Source organism: Drosophila simulans, chromosome 2R, assembly GCF_016746395.2.
Source record: "Drosophila simulans strain w501 chromosome 2R, Prin_Dsim_3.1, whole genome shotgun sequence".
Lineage (NCBI taxonomy): Eukaryota > Metazoa > Arthropoda > Insecta > Diptera > Drosophilidae > Drosophila > Drosophila simulans.
In genome coordinates, this window is record NC_052521.2 from 13,749,385 (window position 1) to 13,775,848 (window position 26,464).

Here is a 26,464-nt window from a genome sequence, read left to right on the forward strand (position 1 = left end):
CGGCAAGCGGCGAATAATGTGGAAAAATAAATTTCCAAAGCTCGCTGGCTGATGGCTTAGAATTTTAATGTAATTTATTTTTGGTAGCAAGGGGGCGGTGCGAACTGGCTGAAAACCAAACGGAGGCCAGAAACAAATAAAGTATGGACCAACATAAAAATTTATATGCAGCGTAATGGCAATATATATATATGTATATATATATACACACAGCCTGCCATAGGCCATGTCGGTGCTTTGTTAAGCCCTTCTTCTCGCATTTCCCCTTGCTCTTTGGGGGTTGGGGAAAACTTTTAAAGTGTGCAATTTAAATGAAAATTTCCCGAGCTGAGGCCCGCATTTTCCGCAGAGCGTAGAGCGTGTCAGGCCACGCAGGCTGACTAGCAAGTAGTTACACACACCCGAACACACCCAAAACTACTTATTTATGAAGGGGGCTAGGGGTTGCGAACGGTGCTGGTTGCCAGGATCCTACCCCCTTTTCCACTGGGCCAAGTGATTTTATGCTAATATTATGGGTCATTGGGATTTGCGCAGAGCAAAGTGCTTGTTAAACATTTCATTAGACTTAGTGTAAATACCCGCGGTTAACAGGACCTCGTAAAACCTTGCCAATCCGCCACTCCCCCCACAAGCGCCACCCACTCGACCCCCTTTTCTCCGCCGCCCCTGTGTATGTGTGTGTGTGTGTGTGTGTGTGTGCTTGTATGTGTGGTGTAGGTGGCCCAAAAGTTTCCTTTTGAAATTGAAAGTGTTGATGGGAGCCACTGAGCCGCGTCTTGGGTCATATGCTAACATATGGTGCTTATGTACAGTCCGTTTCGCAACTGCATGTTTTCACAGGGATTAATCAATCGTAGGGACAAGGTTGTAAACTTATGCTAAAAGGATTTATTCATTTCTTCTGTGCAAAAATGATTGAAAATGCAGAAAAGCTATGGGAAGCTGTATTAGGTAGACTAAATTGCTGGAAATCGTAGATTATATTTGATTTTCTTGAGACTTCGCCAGAAGTTGTGTATCTCTAATAGTCGCTTTCGACTTTAAGTCTTTATAAAAAGTATATTCAATCACACGGTTGCTAAACTTATGAACCGCACTGTCCACCTAACCCTAGCTTCTCCGCCACCTTTTGTGTATATGTAATTATTCAGCAGCTGCTGTCAGTCTAAAATAAAAGTGAATTTTGCCAACCAAAAGAATGTACAGACCTTAAATAAGCCAAAAAACTGAAAGGGCTCAAACACAGAAGCCGTCCGAAAAATGACTTTCGGTTTAATGCCAAAATCATGTCAGTCGCAGATGTGACCACATTACATATTGCACTACTTAGAATGTATATATTTTCGGTAGCGTTGGCGTTCTTTATTGGATTCGTGTCCACATGCAGCTGACAGAATGAGTTTTTGATCAACTGACTGACGACGACGTCACTCAAAATTTTGCAATTAGTTATTGATGATTCGGGGAATCTCGGTGCCTGAACGGAACCATGAATGAAATATGAGCATTGTCGCACTTTAAAGCGTTAAATGTTCCTTTTTTTTGTGTGTGTGTGGTGTGTGTTCTGTTGACGCCGATGCTGCTGTTGCCGGCGGCAATAATTGGAAAAATTTCCATTTGTCCTTTTTTGCCCTTGTGCGGGAACCACGAAGCCGTACGTTGTCATGGCCAAACTGGACCAAGGATCAAGGATTCCTCTCCAGCAGCGGCGGACAAACGAGACCTTAGGCGCATTTGCCATCTGTCACTCTGGCACTCGTGATGAATGTGTTTGACGTGTGGCTCAGGGCACGCCCCCCAATCGCTGGCCTTTGCCCTTGGCGTTGCCTTTACGTAGTTTTCCACCCATTTTCCGACCTCCAGACCAGAGAACTGCAGCAAGCCACTGGCATTCTAAGTGCACCCGCTAAACACTGGGTGTCTGGGCACCCGGGTGTTTTTTGACACTCTACTTACGGCAATCAAAAATATCCGAGTCTTTTGGCACTCTGTACGGGACCAGTATATATATATATTATCCAAGGCAGCATAGATAGCATAAGTTTAACATGTTATATTTCATATTAGTTTATTACAGTCAACTGTATATCTTGTCTAAGCCATAGCCAGTATTTAATCAAAAATTAATTTATCTTTTTTTGCCATTCCAGATTGAATTCCAAGAAAGTCGAAACTAAAGTGTTGCCACAATGAACGGGGTACATTGGCTTCTGTTTGGCAGTTGCCTCATGCTCATTTCGCAAATAGAGGCAGTCACCGAAGAACTTTCACCAGGTGAGTTTCCCAACTGGGCAGAAGTGGGGTATTTCAATGTTTTCGTTGAACTGATGGGCTGATTAAACCCAGCTTTGCCGTCTGGGCACAAGTTGAACAGTCTCTTGCATTATGCAAAAAGAAATTGCAGCACGAATGTAGCATGCAGATGAACAGTAGGTCAAAACAACGGACTTCTATGTATATACACAGTGGGAAAATATTAGTAAATATTTTCATATCATTTGGATAAGAAAAATTTGACATTCATTGTTTGGGATGCGAAATCTAAGCCTTGCTAGAAGAGATTTTCCTATGAAAACCAAGATTACCTTTTTATTTGAATCACGCCATTTTCTAGCAGTGTAATCCCTCCACTCACTCGCTCCTACGATTCCTGTGTGTCGATCTATAATGCAAATTTATGCGCTCCTCAACTTGGGCAACTCAATCAGCGCACTAGTTGCTGGGATTATAAATAAACAATGGACAAGTCGGACAGCCCTTTCGATGGAGCTGCAAGTACACAAGTACACAAGTACGGTCTTCACTGGCAGCATGAACATCAATTTTAATTATGCAAATGTCCGAAGCGTCTTCTGACTTGGACTTCGACTTTGGGGCCCAAGCCCAACCCAAATCAGGGACATCCAATCCAATTGGCTTAGAGCTCATTATAACTGCATTAGCATTAGGCAAAAGTGTCAGTTGTTGTTGCCGCCCAGCAGCAGCTCCATTATGAGTGGAGTAGTCCCTGGGACTACAAACAACAAAAAAAAAAAGAAAAACCAAAATGAAAATGAAAACAAAATAATAAACGAACGACAGAGAGAAATTTTCAATTTCCCCGTGGCCCGTTGGAAATCCTCCTGCAAATGATGATGAATGCGCCCTGGCTGTGACCCAAATAAATTTGTCAATTTATCATTTGCCTAAAATAAGATGACATTGGTCTGGCTATGTCATTGGATTTATGAACCCACCCCCCCACACACCACCCATGCCCAACCGAGTCTTCCGAGGAGTGGAGCAACAATTGTGTGTGCGTGTGGATCTGTATCTGAAGATGCAGATGAAGGCTTTCAGATATTTGAAAATTCTCCACACTCGAAAGGAGGAGGGCTTCTTCTTGTATCAACAATAGCAAAGCAGTCGGCTTGGGCGAGAATGTGGCTGTGAGTCGGGATAAGTGTCGGCTTATGCTTCTTGTTAAACAATAATAATTGCAAATCAAGTTAGGTTCCATCTCTCGTCTGGCACTTGATATTTTGAGGTTTTTGGTTTTGATTTGAATGGAGCCAACTTGTTTTAACCCCAAAGCTAATCGAATCACAAGCACACGCACACACTCACACACTCTTTGCTCTGAACTCTCAACTTTTGCATTTTGTCTGGATTTTCACCAGCTAGCACTTTTTGTCTTAGCCAAAAGCAAAGGCTTAGAAACTCGCCCTAACAAGCTGACAACTTGAAGTTCTACACCTTTGTGCCAAACTCACAATTCACAACTTAGAGCCAAAAACATCCGCACGGGAAACTGAACAATGAAATGTGATGTTAAAAGTTGTGAGCGCTTCTTTCGTTCAGAAGTTTTGCGGTTATCTATCAAATTAGTAAATAACTCACTTGACTGCATTAATATTACTTTGCCAGCGCATTTGTGGAATTTTTTACTCCTTATTAATGATCTATTACAAGGCGAACCGCAGCGGGCAAATACTTAAGATTATTTGCCTGCAAAAAGAGGGATGCACACAGATGAAAATTAATGACTTAAAGAGAGCAAGTGAAGGGCCGTGCACTGCGCGAAAAAAAGGTTATTTCGCATTAATTACACAAGCTGATTAATGATGGCACATTTAGCTTTGGTAAAAGAAATTATGAAAGATTAAATTAATTTTTCTTAACGATTAGAAAGCATGGGATTAAACTTTACAACCTTTTTGTTCTCAGTGTAGTGGGGGGTACCCAGAGTTTTGTTCCAGTGGACAATGCAGCACTCGAACATCTCCCAATTGGGCAAGGGTATACGCATCCCCCAGCCATTTCCCTTATATTATTATTAATGAGCGGAGCAAAAAAGGTGAACGCGCACACCTTTTTGCTGCTGCGATGGGAAATTATAAAAGTCGGTGGATAATGGAAAATGTTTCGGGATGATGGGGCGGTCATAGCAGACAGCTTATTATCATGGTGGCAATAATAAAAGGGAATTATTAATATGACAAAAGACAAATGACTGAAATCGAGTTTGAAATGACTCTGGAATGGCTGGCGTGGAGTGTGGGGCATTTTGGGTTGGATGGTCATGGCTTAAGGGTTGGGGTAGTGGGCTGACAAACAAGTGCCAAGGGGGCAACACACACACAGATACACACACACACACACACGCACATGGACAGGCCGCAAAGACAAACGAATGGATCCCTGGCCTTTGTGACTCCAAGTTGGCTCCTTTTACTGCTGACCCTTGTGGCAAAATTGAAAATGTGGTCTGTGCATTGTGTGGGTTGATGGTGGGGCAAGGGGGATCTAACCCTCTGGAATGACAAAAGGTCAAAAATACATTATGTGCTAATGCAAAGTCCATGTTAATAAATGTTGATTGAAATAATGATGATTAATATTTAGTATTTTGACATTTTGGCTTACGGCGGCTTCCGCTGTCGCAAAAACACTTGGCCAACAATAGTTGGCCGGGCTATTATCATTTATTTTGTGCGCGCTCTGCTCTGATGTTTCGTTAGCAAATTGAAAAAATCCTTTTGTTCGCCATTTGCCGCTGCTCAAGTTGATTTATTGTGTGCACAATTATTCCCGGGAGGAAGTCTTCCATACACTTGCCGGCTCCCTTATTTTTTGTTTTTATTTTTTCTGTTTATTTTGGGACAACAATTTATAGCTGCAAATTCTTGGCTAGCAAGATTGAGAGCGGGAAATCGGTGGGTTGGGATGGGGTGTGCTGGCACCTGACATCCTTGTGCCGCTCACATGGTCGAATTTTTCGCAATTTCATGTTTTATTTAGTGCATTTTCCACTGCCAGCCCCCTTCAGTTACCTGTGCCCCTCCTCCACCTGAGCCAATAATTCCCAGGCTATCCGCTCCTTCTCCTCAGCGTTTTTTTTTTTTTGGTTTTTTGTGTGTGTGTGTACGCTGCATTGGCATTTTTCGATTATTGGTTTTCTTTCATTTGATTGCACATTTACACATTTTTGTTGTTTGCTTTTTATTTCTGCCATCGGTCCGGCTTTTACCACTTTTTGCACTCGGCTTTGCTTGCACCACAAAATTTCGAACGTGTCGATACCCTGTCTCATATCGGGCATGTTGGGCTATGTTAGAAAATGGTAAAAGCAAGAAACTATAGTGTAAAATACATACATGAAATCAAGCATGAGAACTAGTATCTTCCAAATGCAAGAACCTAATATGACAGGTAACTCAGAACTCATATGAAGCCTTTTCTTTTTGAGTTGTCTGAAAAAAGAACGTACTAATTTCTAACACAATATTTTTCACCCACTTTGGCCAACTTTCTCTTAGTTTATAAAGAATCTTCAAAACATAAACCATAAATCCCCGTTGCTGGGGTATTAAAGTTTTGATCAGCGAAAACTTTGCTTGCGTGTTTATCTTTTGTTTCGATTTAACTTCTTTTGGTGTTTCTGCTGTTGGAAGCTGTGATTCTAGTTGTTGTTGGCATTTTCTAGCCCACCTTTTCGCAAAATTTTCCACCTTTTTTTTTATTTTTTTTGGCTCTGCTGACGCTGTCAAGTGTTTTGTCGCTTGTCAACGATTTTTCGCCGTACTTCCGCAAAAGCCAAAAATGCTTGCCAAATCGTTCGTTTCCGTGTATGTGTGTGTGTGTGTTTGGCAATTGCAATTTTGGATATTTATTGCAAAATGCAGTGACTGTAAAGGAGGGCGTGGCAGGGTGCGGTGCGGTGCGGGGAGGGGAACTAAACCAGTCTGGGGCTAAAACATGAAGCCACACAGCCCCAAACTCCGCCCCCTAATTGGGCACTTTGTAGACCAACCGAGGACCTGATCCTGGCAAAATGTTACATGTTATTAAATTAACGGCAGACGTTCTGCGCTTTGCATATGAAAAGTGACAGTAAGTGCAGCAGTTTTCCCCGGGAAAAACGAGAGCATGTTAGTCTACCCCACAGATGGAAATGGTCGGGCTCTTTGGTGGGTAGCTCCATAAACGTAAAAGCCTTGTCATGTTTGCTTAACATTCATTTTTACCCCGGCAAAGCCCGTTTAATTGTGTTAGTGAGCGTTTTATTATGGCACGGAGTGCCTGGACCACCATAACCCCTAAGCCCCCCAATCCCTCCCCACTGGTTTTTCCAACCCCCCCACCGGCTTTTCCGGTGCCCACAGTCCTTTAAATTGTCGCTGGCATCTGTCCCGTGTAAGGAAATAAATTGAAAGCGAAATAAAGTGAAAATTTTTGCATAGAGAAAAGTGTTTCGTAATTTTTACGCCTGAAACAGAGAAATAAAAAAAACAAGAATTTAATGAGTCATTTGAGCTACGCCCGAAGGCCTGAAATTTCCGGTAGAAACGAGCGAGTAAAAAGTTTTCCCAGCTCCTCAGGCTTTTGCCCTTGCACTTCAAAGCGAACCCAGCTGGATTTCAATTTGAACTTTGGAAATGCTCCAGGCCAGGCCGAAATAATAATTATTTTGATTTTGGTTTCTCCTCATTGCCGGTTCATAATTATTCATAGTTGATAATCAACGGCTATATGCATTGTTTTACATAAGTTCCCACGGAAAAAGGATTTTAAAGCGATTTTAAATTTAACTTGTAGCCACTTCTTTCTGAATTTACTCAGTTCGACAGTGATTCCTGATTGTGGCCTTAAAATATTGCAAACTAGCGCATAAATCCCATAGATACATGTTCGGAAAAATGCCTTGCAATCAAATTCTTCATGCAGGACACATTTCTCCTTTTAAGCATTCTAAAACTAAAGCAGCAGTGTGCTCTTTCCCCCCAAAAAAAAAGGTTTTCCACTGGCAACAAATACTCCAAATAAACAAAGGCTATAGAAAGCCACTTGGGAGGGGGAAAATGGTGAAAATGCGGGGTGAGCGGTAAACGGGGACAGGGACACAGACAGTTTGATGGAAATTGTTAGGCAAGAACAAGCCAACAACAATGGAAAATACAAAATACTTTTGGGAATCAACACCAAAGCAAACAACACACAGATACAGATACAGATACAGATACGGCCGACAAGTGCATATGTCTTTTCGTTTGAGAGACATCCGAAAAAGGAAAGAAGTGTGTACTATAGCTTTGTAAAATTAGAGGAGCTACGAGAGCGAAGGCAAATGAGCCAGAGACACGTAGAGGATATAGGGATATATAAGGATAAGAGGGGGATGTCAGCTGGGTGGCATAGACACAGTTACTTAGCACGTCAATTGCATGTGGCATGTGGATATACGCTCCCAAGTGGCCTTGCCAGCCGGAAAAGGAAAAGCCAAAAACCCGGTCTCGAACTTCAACTTCAAAGCTCGGCACTTGTGCACAGCGAACAATGGCACAATGGAGCTCCTCCTAATGCGAACATTATAAAATACTTAGAAAACTATAATATACAGGATATCAATATATTATATACATACTATATTCAACAAGTTTTAAAGCTATAGCCAGTTCCATTCATCATTTGTAAAGCACTTATACTTCTTTTGAATAATATAATATGCACAAAATAAATCTATAAAATATAATGCTTGCTTTAATTCATTTATTTGCATAATTTTATTAATTTTAGTTTTATTATTATATAGTTTTTCTCTATACCTTTTGGAAGCTGGAATTATATGAAAAATGCACAGCACACACACACATCCAAACAACTGAGCAAACAGACGTTAAACGTATAGATACGTACGTATATGCGAATGCAATGAGCCAGAAAAAAGATCCTGGCAAACGGCAGCTCAAGTGGCCAATTGGACCAAGTGTGTCCTTCGCAGGGAGTTGAGTTCCATTTTCGATTCAGGTTGCACCTTGCCTTGCCGCTCCACCTTTTGTGTGCTGTTCGGCAATCAGGCGATGTTAGCTGTAAATTGATAATACTTAACGTGCAGCACATTTCCCCCCATCACCCGCCCCCCAGTTTTCACCGCCATCCACTTGCTTATTTGCACTTGACTTTGCAGTGGCAAGCAGTAGTGTCGAGCAGTACAGCCACTTGAGGCACGCAACATCGTTTAAAATTGCATTTTTAACCCTTGATGGTATAAAGTGTATCATGCATGGCACGATTACTAGGACTTATCTTTAAATATGTGTTATTAAAAATCAGATCATATTTATATTTCATATCAGGAAGTATAATATCATTGGCTATTCAATATAATTCCTAACCATCTTATTAAAAATATTGTTTGCCACGATTGTTGTTAATATTGTTTTACAATTTCAAGTTGAGCAGGATGAAAGAGTCTACAAAAATGTAGGATTAGATGTTTTCTATTCCATTCAAGATCGAATGCCGACTGCACTTGGGGCTGAAAGTGCGCTCCTTGTCTTTGGCAGCCAAAATCCCACCTTCGCATCGAACCAATTCTAATGCGCTTAATTTTGAACAAAAGAGCCAAATGGCAGAAATGGCGAGATGGCGAGATGGCGAGATGGCAGCGGCTGCAACTTAGTAAGCCTACTTACTTAATGGCAACAAAGGAGCAATCCTTTGTTTGTTCAAAGGCGCAATCAGACGAGGGGGCGTGGCATGGCATTCAGTCTGGCGGCAACAATAACAAACGCTGAAGGAAGTCCTCTGGGTCTGAATCAGTGCCTGTTTGCACTTAGTATTTGTGTTTGTGCAATTAATAATGGCAAGACTGAAAGGAAGCGCCATGCCCCTCTATCCCCCATCCACCACAAATGTATGCAAAGTCTTTTCCATAATTTTCCGACTTTTTCCCTTAATGAGGTGGGGGATGTGGGGGGCAGACAACGGTCAGTTATCTAGTTGAGAGCATCTCAAATATGCAAAACTAAACTCAATTCTTGGCTAATACAAATGTGCAGCTCGTAGCTGGGAATGTTTAACTTTTGCTCTAATCTGACATAATGAAAATGAAGTGCAGAAATGGTAGATTCATCTCAATCAATTAGGGATCGGACTTGGGTTAACTGCACAGTAAAAAAAACTAAGCAAAATTCCATTCGATATTTCTATTATATTAGCTAAAAGTGTTTGCAAAACATAAATTTCCTTCGGTGCACGGAAAATGTAATAAACTTAAGTATGCATGCTGGAATATGTATTTCGAATATATTTGCATAAATGCAACTACTGCACATGCAATCCAGGCAAACATGAACAACAATGGCTCAGCGGAAACAGGAAATGCAAATGTCTCACAAGGGCGGAAATCTATTTCAATAAACTTGCGACATTGATAAATTATTAAACTGACATTTTCCAGTTGTTCTTGTTGTTGTTGTTGCACCATGCTCTTGTTTCGCCTTTCTGCCCCACAGCAGTTGCAACTTTTGAAATTCAATTATCCCGATTCAGTTCTGACAAGCACATTTGCCAAGCATTTTCCTGAGGTCAGCCGAAATGGCTGGAAAAAAATCAGAAAGCCTCCAATGACAAACGAGTGGCAATCGGAAAAATGTTGCCATAACTGAAGCGCAGCTCCCATACTCGTGCAACTCGATGTGGCATCGACAGGACAGGGCTTTGTGATGTTTCCAACTGACAGCTGGAATTAAAATTTCTCCTCGACGAGCCGATTTATGCCTCCTGTGACTCCAGTGCCTCTCCTCCGTTGGGCGGGGGCTGCAATCTGCTCCAGCCGAATCAAAAGCCAGTTTCCCCATCCAAAAGTCTGTTAATTGTTGTGTGGTTCTGCACCTGATGTCGCCAAAGAGAAAGGGCGGTGGAAAACTCTGGGCCAAAAGAGTTGACAGCGAGTGCGTTGCGGTGCGGGGGAAAACTTCGAGCCGGATTTTCCCAGACGTTGCTGACATGCGGCTTGAAGCTGCGGCTTCTGACCCATCAGAAAACTCAGCTTTGCTGCGGTCTCACCGTAGCTAAGCGATAAAATTATCCACCTTTTTTAAGCCTTTTAAACCTCGACAAATGGCAGCTGACATCGCAGAGCACTTGGAAAATTAACCAGAAGTAGTTGCTTTCTTTTTGGGCCAGCAAAAGTGCTTACACATGCCAATAGAACGTTTAATATAATGGAATTTTTGCATTGCCAGTTGTAATATATTTCGATTAAGTTTTTCTCTTTGTGCATTCGTTGAGTAGAGAGTTGTGGTGTGGGTTGGGGTCAAAGTGTAGGTGTGGCCACACTTTAAAGTGCTTAATTTTGTCCCCAGTTCGGCAGGCACTTCTTCTAGTCTGTTGCACGCGATCAAAAGGCTTGCCGCTTTGTTTTCCCCCCCAATTCAAAATGCAACGAATTCTGCACCGTCTGCTGCATTCGCATTTGCATTCGCATTTCGCAGTCGCATTGAGTGACACAATATAAATCCGAAAGTAGTTGAACCCCGTCTCGCTGGCGACCAAAATGCTTTTTTAATTATGCACATGGAAGGGAGACAAAACGAGTGACGGAGGAGCAAAAACTGCCGGCAAGTTTTGTTTGCCGACGAGTTAGACTCTGAAGCTGCCAAGCCAACTTCCTGACTAGTCTGAAGTCTGTCTCTGGCTCTGGCTCTGGCTCTTATCCTCGTCGTTGTCCTCCATCCTGGCAGTACTATCGCCACTGGTACCCGCACCCTCAATCCCTGTGGCCCTCTCCGGCTAGACAAGATTTGTTTATCTGGCTCTTTCTGCACTTGTTCTGCAACTCTTGTTGCTGCATTTTGCCGCAATCTGTCTGTTTGATGTGACACTAATCCCGGAAAATCCCAGCTGACTTCTGCGACACCCACTTGGAAGGCAGGTGATCTGATCTGTAGGATCTACGCTTAAGTTTAGTCAATCTAATCGTGGTCGCATTATAATCTTTGCTTAAGAACCATCTATGCATTATTTCAACATATATATAAAGAATTATCAATGGATGGTACTCTTATCTCATCGCTCTTATCTCTTATCGCTATATCCAAGTTTTGCCTTATCTAAGGACCTACACATCTTGCAGATACAAAGTCTGCAACTTGCAGATACATTTAAGGTCAAGTAGGGTAAAAGGAAAAGCTTGTCCGCCATCGTTAAGGTGACGTCATAATGTCTGCAATACGAATACATGCAATTATGTTCTGTGTGCGATAACTTGTCATTATGCAAAATATGCTGCATTATTTATAGCATAAACACAGGCGCTGACATTGCATGTCAGGCCAAAGTTGAATCCGAATGGCGTAAAAAGGCAAAAACTGCAGAGCTTGGCCCAAAGGCAGCAAAAACACACACCGAGTGCAGAGTCGTTGTAAACAAACGAGTGGAGGCACAACAATGTGCAACACAATTGCTGCCGCACTTAAAATTAATTGAACTTGAAACAAGTGCAGCCGCAGCCGCAGCGCCAACTCATGAGAAATTCTGTGGTCGAGCCAAAAGGCAAAAACTTTTAGCCCACACACACACACAAGCGCACACACGCACACCATCACGCCTCACACTTGCAGAAAGCTTTCATTAGTTCTGGCCGGCCAAGTTTTCCTCGTAGTTTACTTTTTCTGGTCAAGTTCCAACGGCAAACTTAATATTTAGTGCCATTTGCTTGCTCTGACAGTTTCCAGAAGTCAAATCGTTCTTGTTCTTGTTCGTCGCCGATGCCACTGCCTTTGTACAGTCAACACACGGTAAAAGGAACCTGTTTGCTTTTTTGGCAAGAGCACCTTGATAGTTGGGAAAACTTGTAAAGTTAATAAAAGCAGTATCTCAATGCTTGAAACAAAATATTGCAAATATATCTGTGAATTGCTTTTATTTTTATTTTAGGACATAAAAACATATTTATAAGATTTATAAAATCAACTACAGAAGTCCAAAAAAAAATATTTTTAGTCGTAAATAAAGCTATATCATTGCGAAAAACTCCTTGCCTTAAATGTTTCATACTTTCAGAGACATTCTTTTAAGTACTTAGCTTCTAAACTTATCTTAAAAACTCAAGATTACAAATGTAAATTACTTCTTCTCAGTAGAGCCAAATCTTCTATAGGCTTATTTCACTGTAGTTGTTGTTGCTGCTCTTGTTGGTCAGTCTAGTTTTTATTTTTCTTTTGGCTTTTTGGCTTTCTGCGCGAACAAGTTGGTAGAAAGAAAGTGCATTGAAATCTTTGTAAGTAACTTGAGTAAGCCAACTTGGGACGACAACAACACAACAAAGGACAAGCAGCAGAACAACAAATAACAAAACAGGACATTCACAACAAATGGTTTTTATCGCTTTCCCAAGCTGTGTGTGTATGTGTGTGTGTGTGTGGTTGTCTGTCAGTGTGTTGGTGTGGTTCGCTGCTGGTTATTTGGCCAACTTTTTATATAATGCATGAAAGTTGCCGGCCGCTGACAAGTTGAGCGACCAACAATGTTTGGCGAGACAAGTTCCATGTATTATTTGGCATAATCAAAATGCTATTTAGGCACTCTCCCACGCTGTCAGCCCCCCTTTCTCCTCCCTCGCCTTGAATATTCAGGTTTATAGCACTAGTATTAAGTAATAAATTGCATCACAAAATAATAAGCAAAAAGAATGCTAGTTTTTATGTTTATACGAAGGTTGATTGGCAACCATTTCATTTTACTTGAATTTTCCTTTTCGTCCTTTAAATTGTTGCATGACTTCTTAAGGAATGACTTGTCCTTTTTAGATTTTTAAAATATTATTTAATTGACCGCAACTGAAGGATCAAGAGAAGAAGAAAGCGAAAGAACTAAACACAACACACCCCATCCCTTTCACACACAAACATGTGTGTGAGTGTGTGCTACGTGTGTGTGTGCGTTGTGCCTTTGTTTGTGTACGTGTTGGGGCATACGCGCTGTGCAAAGTGCGCTAAATTAAGCTGTCATTAAGGACTTAATTAAAGTCCTTTGTTGAAAGTTGACATTGTGTGAAAGAAACGTTTGCGAAAACAAATGACAATGGCGACGTTGTCGCTGCTGCACTTGAAAGGCTATCCCCCGAAAAAGGGAAAAAAAACCCAAAAATGGCACCCAACATCAAAGCAACTACAAAGCGGCAACAACAATGCGGGCTAGAACGAGAGGGAGAGAGGGAGTGAAATAGGGGGATAGAGTGAGTGAACATGTGTCAAAAATTTTCAACAGTATCATGATGCAAGTGCTCCTTTGGTCGCACGGTCGGGTGCGAGGGGGACGACTAGTGTGGTGATTCTGCGAAAACTCATTAGCAGGCAAACAGAGAGAAAAGGCCAGGCAGACAATCAACCAGTGGCGTGCAAAAGGATTTCTTGCGGGGGTTAGCCAATTGCGATCAAAATTTTTGATTATTAGATTTTAGTTGAAGACGTTGTCACTATATTATATTATATATCATCATGAACATCTCAGCTGAAGAAATGAATAAACTACGCCCCTGATGGAAACGAAAGCACGCACAGGTGGCACCCGTACAATAGAAAATATCAAGGAGATGCGAAAACATAACCGACTTGCTTTTTAATTAAATATTTTGCCAAGCAGACACTCAAATGCCAGAGACACTAGCAAACTGCGTTTAATTGCCGCTCGAGGCTGCTAAATGCAAGGATTCGTCTGCATACCTGCCATCCATCCATCCTGCCGCCCGTTTTGTGTGTCTGGCTTGGCAAATGTTTGCCTATTGCCAAAATTGTCGTTGTCCTTGTTGTCCTTGCTAAAAATCACTTTGCCGCTTCCGCACGGTGGAGTACGAAAATTGAATACCGCCATTCTGCAACGGCATTTTGTGGCAAGGAGCAAGGATTATTTCGACAAATGAAAATCCACGACGCTCCACGAATATTAAACAAAGTTTTGTGTCAACAGTTTTGGTCTTTTTTTTCAGAGGAACTTAACAAATAGTTAAAATCGGATTGAATATGTCCAAGAAAACATTATTTTATTTATAAAGCATGCGCTTTGTAAAAACACCAAAATACAAATTTATAAATATCGTTTTCTTATTATGTTCTGAAGCATTTAAGTTATAAATATATAATTTTAAATTGAAATTAGATATATTTTAAGTATTTTTTTCAAACACGATCACCACTGTTGGTATATACCAAATACCCAAACAGTGACTGCGATAGTCACGCGACTTAAACGCGCTAGTGCCTTTCTCACAACTGCGCGATCGGAGCGATCGTGCGTTGTTGTTGTTCTTCTCGCTTCTACTTGTTGTCGGTTCTTCTTTTGTGTTTGGTGTTTCCGCTCGAGTTTCTTGGGCATTTTACAAGTGTTCACTTTTGTGGCGGAACTTGTTTCGCATCGGTAAAATATCTAAAATGCATTAGGCTGGCAACTATGTAATTGGCGTTTTGCAGTTCATTCAATTCGGAGTTCGATTTTCGAAATTCCAATAAACCGAAACTCCCAACAACAACAACTCAAGTGTGTATCTCTGGCTTTGTTGTTGCGTATGTGTGTGTGTGTGTGTGTGAGTGCGTGAGCAAGTGTGTGTGCGTGTGTTGGTTAAGGGCAAATTTTAAACTTAAAGCAAGGAAATATTTGCAGATTAATCATTTATTTATTGAGGCAGTGCCTTGTAAATTGTTTAAACTTTAAGAAACGCGCTCGTTCACCTTCCTTGTCTTTTTCACAACCGCCAGAGTTGAGGAATTTTCATTGTTTCCCAATATTGTTTCTTTTTTTTTGTTTTTCCAATGCGTGGGCATATAATAAACCAGTTTAAAGTTTCCTTTTGCCTTTATCTTCATATCGCACATGCTTTCCGATGGCTAAATGCGTTGAAATCGAATTGAAAACCGAATTGAACACAGAACTGTGTAAAATGCATTACGCCTTTATGCGCCTGCAACGCATACATAATTAATCCGAAACGAAATTGGCACTACGACTGCGGGTCCAAAAAAAAAACATATATGTACATATATATAAAAGGAGAAAAAAATTGCAGAGGGGTGCTATAAATCGCCCGAGGAAAGAAGTTTATTTTAAAATCCATTTGCCAGTGAAATCAATTCCATTGCAATTGCCGCAAAAGTGTGTAAAAATAATACAAGTTAAATGTGTTAACAGTTATTCGTGGGAAAAAACGTGCCGGTTTTTATTCATCAAACGGTAAAATCAACAAGCAACCGCCTCTCGCTCGCTCTTGCACTTTAATCCAATTGAGGTTGTGGGGTCGCTTTCGCACCCCCCTTCGTCCACCTCTCTCGCTCGCACCGCCCTCGCAATGCCGCTCCTACAGCTAACGCCACTCCTCGCACTCCTGCTACTCCTCTGCAGCAGTGTGAGCGAGACGACTGCGGACTACGAGAACACCTGGAACTTCTACTACGAGCGTCCCTGTTGCACTGGAAACGATCAGGGAAACAACAATTACGGGAAACACGGCGCAGGTAACTAGCCAACTAACGGGATAAAAAGGGGCGGGAACACGGATTAAAACACACTTGTTAAATAAATTTTCACTTTTTGTGCAACTTACTCGGGGGGCTTTAAAAATTAAAAAAAAATGTTAACAAAATCTACATATGTACATTTATTGGTAAAAAGGATGGGAAATGTATGTTAATGTTCGATACACTTGAAAACTTAAGAATGAAAGTATTATTTAAAACTTGCTCCTAATTTAAGCATTAAAATTTATTAGCAGTACTTATATTTTGTACAGGGTACTTAAATCGTCGACTTACACGACTAAGACAGCTTTTTCCCGTTTTTTAACTGCGGCCAATATTATTTTTCAATCTTTCAGGCAACAACAAATTTGTAATTTATTTGCCATAATATTCGCACATGTTCTTTGTGCCTTTATTATTTATCTCGTTTGGTTCGATTTCAATTGCAACTATATTTTTTTCGTTTCGGTTTGGGCCATTTTCCATTTCTGGCTCGGAGCATTGTTATTGTTGTTGTTTTTTATAATTTGCATATTAATGCGGTGCATTCATAGTGAATATTGCTGGTCCGCGCAATTGTGAATTGTTGCTATTCATATGCATATTTCATGTTTAAACAAATACCAAAAATGTAATCATATTTTAACCATATGCAGCCCCATAATCCACAGAGATAAATCCTGAATGATATATAATTGACTGGGTTCCCTTAATTCCCACCCCCTCCCTTCAGAAGAATGTGAATGCTTTACCATTTAAATGTTCAATCTACCTTGATTTTCCTCTGTTTCATAAACCTGGCCAGCTTTATTGAGTCATTAAGGCCTAAAAGTATTTAAAATTCATCTACGAACGGCCACAAACAGGTTATTCACTTCTCTACATCTGAGCCATGTTGGATTTTGCCTAATAATTTTGGGCAGCATTAATTTATCATCGTGCGGTTGATTGAAAAGTTCCCCAGAATGTGGCTAGAGAACAGCAAAAAGCCATCAAGAATCAAGAACGCTGAAAATGTTGTATAAAAAATTTAAATCTCATTTAGCCAGGCTGGCCTGGCTAAACAACAACAACAACAGCAATCGGGTCAAGACCAGTAAACATTTTCTAATAGTCCACGTTCCGGAATGCCCGGCATGCCGGGGCCCCCTTGTCTCCACTATATCTTTAACTATAAGCCATAAGTGCAGCATAAAACTTCACGTGCCGACAACAAGTTTTTGGTCCTTGCCGCATGTTGCGCTGTAAACTCAATAGCTAAGCACTTGCCCTAAAGGAGAACGTGAGACGATTAGGGAATCGTTCAAGCTGCTTGCGCATACTTTTCCGGGAGTTATATAGCAAAATCATCTATATGGGATAAGTCCGAAAAACATGCAGGAGGAGCCACAAAGTTCGAAGGTTGCACCAGATGCACTGTATATAAACCGATCGGCGGGCCATAAATTAAGGTAGCTAAACCACAAAAGCCACCACCGAACTGACTAACAACAAAACTCTAAAATGTCAACTATAAATTCCCCCGTTGATGCGGAATATTTATTGCATGTTTTTTTTTCTTCTTTTGCCCGTCTGTAAATGAAAAAGCACTATTTTCATTGATTTAAATGAAATTAATTGCACTTTATTTTAGGGTAGTACAAAATTTATGCCTCTCTATGGCATTTGTGAGTGCCACTATGGCCGCACCGTCCTCTGTCGCCACCTCGACCACTTCAATTGGTTGACTCAGCGGTTTGACAGATGTTTCCACCACTCTGTTCCCTAAAATTCTATTTATATCTGCCGGATAGCTCTTCCCCTTTGTTTTCTCTCGCAGAAGATACACAGATACCAAGTTACAAAGATACACACAAGGTGCTGCGACTTCATTATTAAGGCCAAACCCCTGATTATTGACTCATTTTTGACCGGCAGGTAGCCAAAGGTTGAATTGTTTTTGTTGTCATAAAAAAAAGTGTAGGAAAAATAGAAACTGACTAATAAATTCACACATTTCACAGCACTTAATGTTATTCAATGCATTTACAGCCAACTAACTGACTAATACAGTGTTAACAAGCTTGTTAGTACTGGAAGTTCTCACAATTTTCTCACAACTGACTATCTTATATAGTGTTTACAAGCTTGTAAGTACTGAAAACTCTTAAGATTCTTTCATTTTAAACAATACTTTCCATAATTTTATTTAATTTAAGCATATAAAACACATATAAAATTTGCAAAGCCAGTGGAGTAATGAACTCATTTGCTCTAAACTGCATCTCGCAAAAAGTGCAGCAAATAAAACTGAGCGCAGCGCACATGACCAAGTGAGACAGTTTAGAATTATAGCAGTCATTTCTTATTTATTTTCAACTCTTGGCATCTAGTTTTTATTGCCACAAATGGTGGATGGAGCCTGGGATTAATGGCTTTCGCGTTGTCTGATTTCTGGCCAAATGCAACAGCTTTAAGAGCTTCGCACTCGCTCGTGGTCTTTGTCAAGCTGTAGGCACACACTGCTGACCCATTAAAACGACAAAAGCGATAAAGGGATAGCCGAGTTCTTGCCCCCGGCTTTTATATTTCCTTCTTCTAGTTTTTTTTTTTTTAGAGCCAGTAGCTGGGGTGGGGCTTCAGCTGTGCGTTCCACTTCATCATGACGGCAATGTCAAAAGCTGTTCACATAGCGGGTCGAATGGAGCCCACCCCTTTCCTGTTGAGCCGGGCGGTTGGCTGTTGGGTTGTTGGGTGGGGATTTACCTGGCTTTGAGCCGGGATTCTAGCCGAGCACCGGGGCACCACCCAAAGCATGTCGTCAGCACGGCAGAGCAACGTGGAGCTGCCTCACAATGGAAACTTTGCCGCGAAATTGAATTTCAATGCAATACAGTGCAGTGCAGTGCAGTACGGTGCAGCTCCCGACACCTCCAGTTGCAAGTGGGGCTTAATATTGCTTCCCTGCGAAAGGAGAAGCTACAAGCGGCGGCGGCAACATCATTAAAAGTGTGTTTAAAGCGGACCCTTTTGGCCAAGTTTTAGTTGGCCAGCGAACGAACGGAGGGAAAATCACGTTTCGCCTTGGACAAGTTTGCCAAGTCCACTTGGAGAAAGGGGCATTCTCGAAATAGTAGCTGAAATAAAAACTTTCTATAGTCGAGTGCTTCGACACTAATTATTAAAATTTAATGTTAAGTGCGAGAAGTACAAGTAGTGCTACTTTTTGAGTAACTAAGGGGTGTTTGCAGGGGTTTTATAGATAAGCTGAATAAGGAACCCCAAATCAATGAAAACTCCAACAGGAAGTTGCCATTTTTTGTCGCAGTGCTTTGGCAAATATGTGCATAGTTATGTAACATCCGATTGATAGAACCCACTTAATGTAGGCGTTGCTGATTACAGCTGAGGAAGTGCGCTTATCGCTCGCAGGGCGATGGAAAAACGCCGAGAACAGAGAGAGAAGAAAAGCGGGAAAGGAAAGCGGAAAACTGTGGCCGATAGCCGAGTGTCGCAAAATGTTGCAAAAGCAATTAGCACAGGCAACGGGGCCAAATGCAATCAATCAACTGCAAATGCAGTTAGGCCACAGATTTTGTCGTTTGCCATAATTCAATCACCTTAAATTGATGCAAACAACTCGCTTAACGTTAATTTCAATTTGCCCATCATTTTAAGGTGAAATTTAATTAAATTTTCATTCATTGCCTGCCTGGTGGCGTATGTTTGTATGTAGCTGTGTGAGCTAGTTCGTATTTGTGCTGGCCTAATTGACTCAGGCTAAGCATGCTAAAGACCAGAATTTGCATTCCCTTTTGTCTGGCCAAAATATGTTGCATATGGCAAGGAACTTGCGGCTTTGTGCGCACTTAAGTGGCAACAAGACGTGCAGCTCTGGACTCTGTGAAATCATGGAAAATTAAGCGAGCCGCAGAATGTTTTAGTTGCTGGGCAATTTGCCCATAAAGGTGGCCAAAACAAGAAAAAAAAAATAAATGAATACCAACTGGGTAAAAAGGGCTAAGGGTAATAGAGCTGTAAATACTCTTATGTAATTATATTATATTATATATACAGGATATATAATCAGATCATTCAAATATCTTTTATGAAATCCAAACTTTTTTAACGGAAATACCAGATATTTTCCATCAATAAAAACAAAAAGTTTAATATGCCATACGACTTGGTGTTCGATTACAATAATTTGTGCAACTATCCACTAATAATATTATTCAGTTGTTTTCTTTTACCTGCCCGCATTTTTTCGCTCATTAAACTTCATTGTATATATATCCTGTACAAGGGTATAAAAAGTGTGGGTTTTAAAACTATTTGAAGCGTTTATGTGGCGCACTCACACATGAGCCATCAAATGAAGTTGCACTGGGTAGCAACTACCTCTGCTACCACCTCGTTTTTAACCAAAAATGAAACAGTTACCGCATCCGCATTTTGTTGCGTTTTTGTTGGCAGCTTTTGGATGCGATGTCCAGGCCATATAACTAGGATACTCGGATGCTGGGCTACTGGGATGTCTAGTGCTGTTTTGACTGCTCTTTTGATGCTTTTTTATGAGTGCGCTCTTCGGTTTTTTCCTTGTTTTTTTTGTTGCATTTCGCTATTTTGCAACAAAATGAACTTGCGCAGCGCATTGCTGCTGCCATAAAATGAACTAAATTGAGTTGAAAATGTTTTGCACAACGCTCCGCCCCCCAAAAACTTCCTCTACAGTCTGCAGCATTTTCCCTGCATTTCATTCATGGCTGCAGTGTGGAATTAAAGCTGCATTCCGATGCCCCGGGGCATTTCAGACGGCTTACAGTGCTGACAATAAGTGTATTTACCATGCATATGCGTTTTAATTATACACACAGACAATCAAAGGGAGACAACCACCTCTGGGTTGTGGGGCCATTGTGTTGTCTTGTGCAAATGAAATGGTAACCGCTTTGGCTAAGCATTTTGGCTTACTCCCCACACTCCACTCGACTGCCATCCCCCCTCCTGCCATGCACTTCCTATTCTTCTTTGGCTTTCTCAGCCACGCCCCCTGCCCCGCACTGCCCTTTTCACATTCAGTTTGCAGCACAGGTGCAGACGTCTAGACGGCTTTCGAGTGCTTAGAGCCGACGTGAATTTCTCATAATTAGCAGAGCACTGAAATAACTGGGAATTTTCACCAGGGAAATTCTGGGCCGGCAATGCAAAGCAGGGAAATTAATAGCAGTAAAATATATTTATTTTTTAAGTTTCTAGATGGTATGCTTTTAACTAAGTTTTCTCTATTCCATTTATGATATTTTCTTTATTTTTTATTTCCATTTCTGCCGATTAGTCTGCCCTCCTCCCCTTTTTTCACATCCTTGCAATCTCTTTATTGTCTAGACTTTCTACGAAATGTTTAGCTGCAAAAGACCGTAGAATTATCAAAGGAAATTTTGGGTTCTCCCAGCTTAAAGGCCATTTGCATAGCCAACTGGATGAAGCTAAAAGCAGCTGCAGGGTATTGATTCGACATGAAAGCCTTGAGTACACGTTCCAGTCTGTGTGTCATCTTTTGCGACAAATTTGGAATATACCTTAACATTTCAAAGGTAAATGTCAGCCGGGGACCGTGCACCTGCAACTGACATGGTCGTGTATATTTGCGTATATATACATACATATGTGTGTGGTACCTTCATCTGCCCGGGGCACGGTCAAATGGGCGGGTTGAGTGGGTGGGGCACGACATTAAATGTACAATATGCTCATTGCCAACCCTTCGACCTCCCCTCGTGGCCAGCACTCGCATTTGATTTGATAATAACGTTTTCGAAAATGACATTTTCTCCCTGCCAGAAATTGATTTGACTGCCTCATCTTGGCTCTTTGCGCTCCGTTTTGCCACGTGGGGTTGCTCGTAAAAGGCAAACGCATATTTATGAAGAGCATAAAAATTATTGACATATATGGCGGAGTCATAAATGCTCATACACATAAGCACTCTTCCACTTCGCCCAGTGAAAATCCCAAAAGAAAATTGCCAAAAGCCAAAAAAAAAAGGGAATATAAAATTTGGCGTTTGTTGTTTTTTTTTTTTACGTTACTCAAAGGCAGCTCGTAAATGCAATTTGATTTTGATTGGACTTGGATTAAAAGCAAATAAAGTTCACATCTTAAATGTCAAATTTGAAAAGGATTTTTACAGTTGCCTCTGGGTAAACTTTAGCGAATACGATGGGGAATTTCGAGTGAAAATTTACAGATATGGTGAAATTTTTTAAATCAGCTACTTAGTGTAAAGTTAATAGACATCTTAAAAATCAAGTTTCCTTTTCCAGACGAAAGGAATATATTTTAATTTTACCAACAACTTGAAAGGTTTTCTTTTCGCACTCCCACAAAGTGCAAAAACCGATTGAATGACCTCGTTTCGCTAGAGTTCACGTCCCTTGGTGCCATCAATTTTATGTTAATATTTGCCATATTTTTATTGGCTTAATCCAGTCATGAAATCGTGGCAATATGTTTTTACTGGCTGCCGATGACAATTGGCCGCCATAAACAATTTCGCAAATCGTTGTGCGCCGTTGAGATTTAACCATTTCCGCAGACTCCATGAAACATTTATAGTTTTCTGGCTCAAAGGCCACATCGAATATATAGGACTCAATGTGGTCAATTAAGTTGCGTAAATGCAAATTATTTATTAGTTCATTCGGTTCCTTCTTACTGAGCCTTAAAGAGTGAGTTTTTCTCGCTTCAAGATGCGAACGAGCGAAAAAAATAAACTTTGAAAAGATTGTGCCAAAAAAATAAAAAAGGCAAAGGGAAAACTCGAAGAAAAAGCAGGAAAGTTCGACAGGCATTCACAATAAAAATATGTACAAAAGCATTTCAAGCGTACACAAGTCGACTTCCTGTTTGGCAAGGACATTCTATTCGAAATGTGCATGCAAACAAGGATACGCGCAAGTGTGTGTATGTGCGCACTTCTATTGTAGTTGGCCAATAGGTTGCTCCTTGTTTTCCCCCCATTTACCCAGAAAAAAAAAAAATTTTCTCTCGAAATCGGAAATCAAAAATAGCTACATTTCTGCCGGTGGGGTCTTCGGTTTCCTTTCCGTATTTACATATCCCATTGTTGAGCATGAGCATAAATCGGATGCCAGTTTGGGTTTTGTTTGGGTTGGTTGCGCTTGGATTTGAGTTGGAGTTTTGGATGCCCTGCCCTTTGTTTGCTCCATTGCTGACCTCTGTCATACTTTCGCCCATTGTCCGGCTTCTGCTGAGGGGGATAATGCCTCGGTCATCCATATTACTTGAACGACATTTGACACTTTTGGGTGGCACAGCTTCCCGTACCACTGCAAATTCATAATTCCCATCGGCAGCTCCTTGGCGGCAAAATTAATTGCTGATGATATTGAAGCAGTGATGAGTGACAGGCGGCAAATACAAATTAGTTTAATTAAAGAATTGTGTGCTCAGCATTTAGCAATATAACCACATAGTAACCACACATGCACACATCATCCCGCTGGGCAAACAATTTGCAGACAAAGCGACGTCACTGAAATTAACATAATACAATACTTATAATTAATGGCTCTTGTTTGTCCGGGGGCTTTGGAAAGGCATTTCGTGTCCTAAACCCTCCTTATTTTCTGCTTTGCCACGCGGAAAACTTCAATGTAAATAAACAGGACCATTTTCAAGCTCTCCCTTCTTTTTATTTTTTGCACAAAAACGCCGTTTGATTGAAATGGGATATCTGTATCTGTATCTTTGGGGTGCCCGACTGGGCTTCGTGCTACTGTTTGTCTGTGGCCAAAACTGTCCGCCATTCTGTGCGGGAATGGAAACTTTGTTGACACTATCTAGACACTGTGTCCGGCGTCTGCGAACTCGGTTCACTTAGGCAAAATTTCTTGTGCAAATATTGAGTTTACTTAACGGAAATATTTTCTTTTACAGATCATGTGCGGGAGTTCAACTGCGGCAAGCTGTACTATCGTACATTCCATATGAACGAAGATCGAGATACGCTCTATGTGGGAGCCATGTAAGTATATATGCTATAGAACTTCAAAAGTTGAAACAAAAAAGTAATATTTAGGTTTATTTTTGATAAACAAGTATACCATTTAAATGCCACTATGGGCAAACTATTTTACCTATTACCTATTTTACCAAACTATTACCTATCACTAACCAAATTCTAGTTAGAAACCCATCCTCTTAGCTGTAATTCAATAATGCCCTTCTGCAGCAGAACTACAATGAATTGTATATTTCTCTATTCCAGGGATCGCGTATTCCGTGTGAACCTGCAGAATATCTCCTCATCCAATTGTAATGTAAGTATGGCTGCCATGACTTCGGCTCTGCTTGTGCTAAATGCCTTAAATATGATAATCCTGGAGCACGCTTTTAGGCTAAGTCCTTTCGTCGCCAAAGGTCGCCAATGGGGATGGAGGAGGATGTGGCAGGTTGTCGAGAGTCGGGCCACAAATCTAGATGACAGTAAGGGGGAAAAAATCGTGAAAAGCTTTTGGGCTAAACAACTTTGCTTGCGGCCGTTGCTGTTGGTGCTCTGTGGCATATTGTTAAAAATTCATTATACGCCACGTTGCCACTGGGCAGGGGTGTTGTTGTGTATGTGTGTGTATGTGTTTGCCATAGTTTCCAAATGGCCGCTAAGCTTCTTGCAGCCTTTTGTGGCCATAAAGCGCCATCTAAACGTTGTCAGCACAATACACCGGCTTAGCAGCCTTTTAGGCGCACTTCAAATGGCAACAACGACGTCGACAGCCACAAATCTTCGATTCCCACGGCGCAGCGGCTAAAAAAAAAAAAGAATGTTTATTTTAGTTAACCCAAAGGTTTCGCCCACGCCAAACTTCCAGCACGACAAAAAAAAGAAGGGCCAAAAAGCATATTTAATATGCACTCTCTTGTCCGGACATTATGTTCCTGGCGTATTCCCCGAACTGGTTCGGTTCTGCAGGCTCAGGTTTATGCGTTGCCCAGATATAAATTTTTGGGGAGACACGCCACATACGCGAACTTGCCACAACATTTGCGAGGCAATTCGATTACAGGAAGTGCTACCCCGTGTCTTGGGTCTCAAGCTTGGGCTCGGTCTTGGGCTGTTTATGAATTTATGACTTGCAAAAGTTTGTTTTATGAGCGCCACACACCTGACTTGGTGTGCTCCTCACAGGACCCGTGCTCTATTCCACACCACACCAAACCAAACCATTCCATTTTGAGCCCTGCAAACGCATCTCCGGGCCGAATCGTAAAAGTCTAAGAGGTTATATTTCCTTGTAGCATGCTCGCCAGCCAGGATACGTCAATATATTTTATGCGGTTAAGTGCGAATACATTCGCCGTGGGCATCATTTGGTTCTGGCCTATACACATGGAGTTACACTGAGGAAAATGAGGAGCTAGGAAACTCTAACATATAATATAGTCAACTAACCTGATTTGAACATATAGTGCAATCTATAAAAATGAATCCTGGCGTACTTGATTTTTCTCAGTGTACCCGTGTGCCTCGTTTGCTCCCAACTCCTGCACCTGTTCCTCCTCCAGTGCCTCGGCTCGTCGTAGCACTGCTCCCGCTGCTTTATGCGCCAAATGCAAATTCAACTAAATAATACATGATTTTGGTTTTATATGAACGCTCTGCTGCGACTGCCTGCCTCCCAAGTGGATGGGAATAGGTGGTTGGGTGGCTAGGTGGTTGGGTTTGGAGCACGTTGGTGAAGATGGCTGGGTGGGTGGCTGCGCCGGCAATGGAGCAATGGAGGTTGGTGCGTGAAAATATTTCGTGTGTGCTCGGGTAACATTACGTGATTTATAAATAAATTTAGTTGAAAGCATTCTGAAGGTGCCACGGACGAACGCTAGTTGTAGTTTATGCCGCATGAGGCAGACGCAGCATCCTCCCCCCCGTTCAGCATTTGCAATATACAATTTTTGTATTTCGGCTTTTTTGAGTAAATTGAATTTTTGAATTGATAGAAGCCACGGCACGTGAGCTTTTAACCTAATGGTTAATGGTTGCCAGGTGCACGCGATTTGATTTGGTATATATTTAGCTAATTTATCCCGGGCTTACTCTTCGTTCCAGCGGGATGTGATCAACTTGGAGCCAACACGGGATGATGTGGTTAGCTGCGTCTCCAAAGGAAAAAGTCAGGTGAGTAAAAAACGTATATAAAATAAGTCATTTAAGATATGACACTCATTCATTATAATATTTTTATTCGAAACTTCCAAGAGAAATTCCACAAATTGTTGCATTCATAAAACCCCCTTTTTTATACTGATTTCATAACAACTTTTCCGAATATCTTAACCACAATTGTTTTACGTTCTCCTGTTAAATTCCTTTGTGCATCTGCAACTACTTTATGTATTCTACATATGTATATACTCTCAAATAAATCACATCCCTGTGGAGGTATTTCAGTAACTCGATTGCAGTTTAAAACCAAGAAAATCCCATCGACTGGCAATGTGGCAGACGCTTCTGTTGCAACTCGTTTATAATGTGACAGCAAATCCTTTCATTCGAAATCAATTTCAAGTTATTCGTGGCAGGAACAGCAGAAGCAGTAGCAGCTCCACCACCAGCAGCAGCAGCATGTTGCATGTTGCACACACACACACACGCGAGCAAAATGGGGGCCACATGGGCATCCTGCTTA

At 41.3% G+C, this 26,464-nt stretch overlaps 1 protein-coding gene and 1 long non-coding RNA gene across 6 annotated transcripts in view; both read left to right on the top strand.

The window, feature by feature from the left end:
* The window catches only part of LOC6734784 (semaphorin-2A), a 32,809-nt gene that overhangs the window by 1,085 nt on the left and 5,260 nt on the right, over positions 1-26,464 (top strand). The window contains exons 1-5 of one of the 5 annotated variants that reach the window (XM_016168229.3): positions 14,522-14,682; positions 15,313-15,773; positions 23,718-23,805; positions 24,049-24,100; positions 25,885-25,953. In XM_016168229.3, coding sequence (XP_016027985.1) covers positions 15,608-15,773; positions 23,718-23,805; positions 24,049-24,100; positions 25,885-25,953 — 375 coding nt within the window. In that variant the 5' untranslated portion in view covers positions 14,522-14,682; positions 15,313-15,607. Of the gene's footprint in view, positions 1-2,153; positions 2,278-14,521; positions 14,683-15,312; positions 15,774-23,717; positions 23,806-24,048; positions 24,101-25,884; positions 25,954-26,464 lie in introns of those variants that run through there. The other 4 variants (XM_039292944.2, XM_016168227.3, XM_016168228.3 and 1 more) reach the window with 4 other exon arrangements.
* LOC120284490 lies at positions 14,628-15,233 on the top strand. Its single transcript, XR_005543768.2, has 2 exons — positions 14,628-14,717; positions 15,192-15,233. It is a non-coding gene; the product is annotated as an uncharacterized LOC120284490 (long non-coding RNA).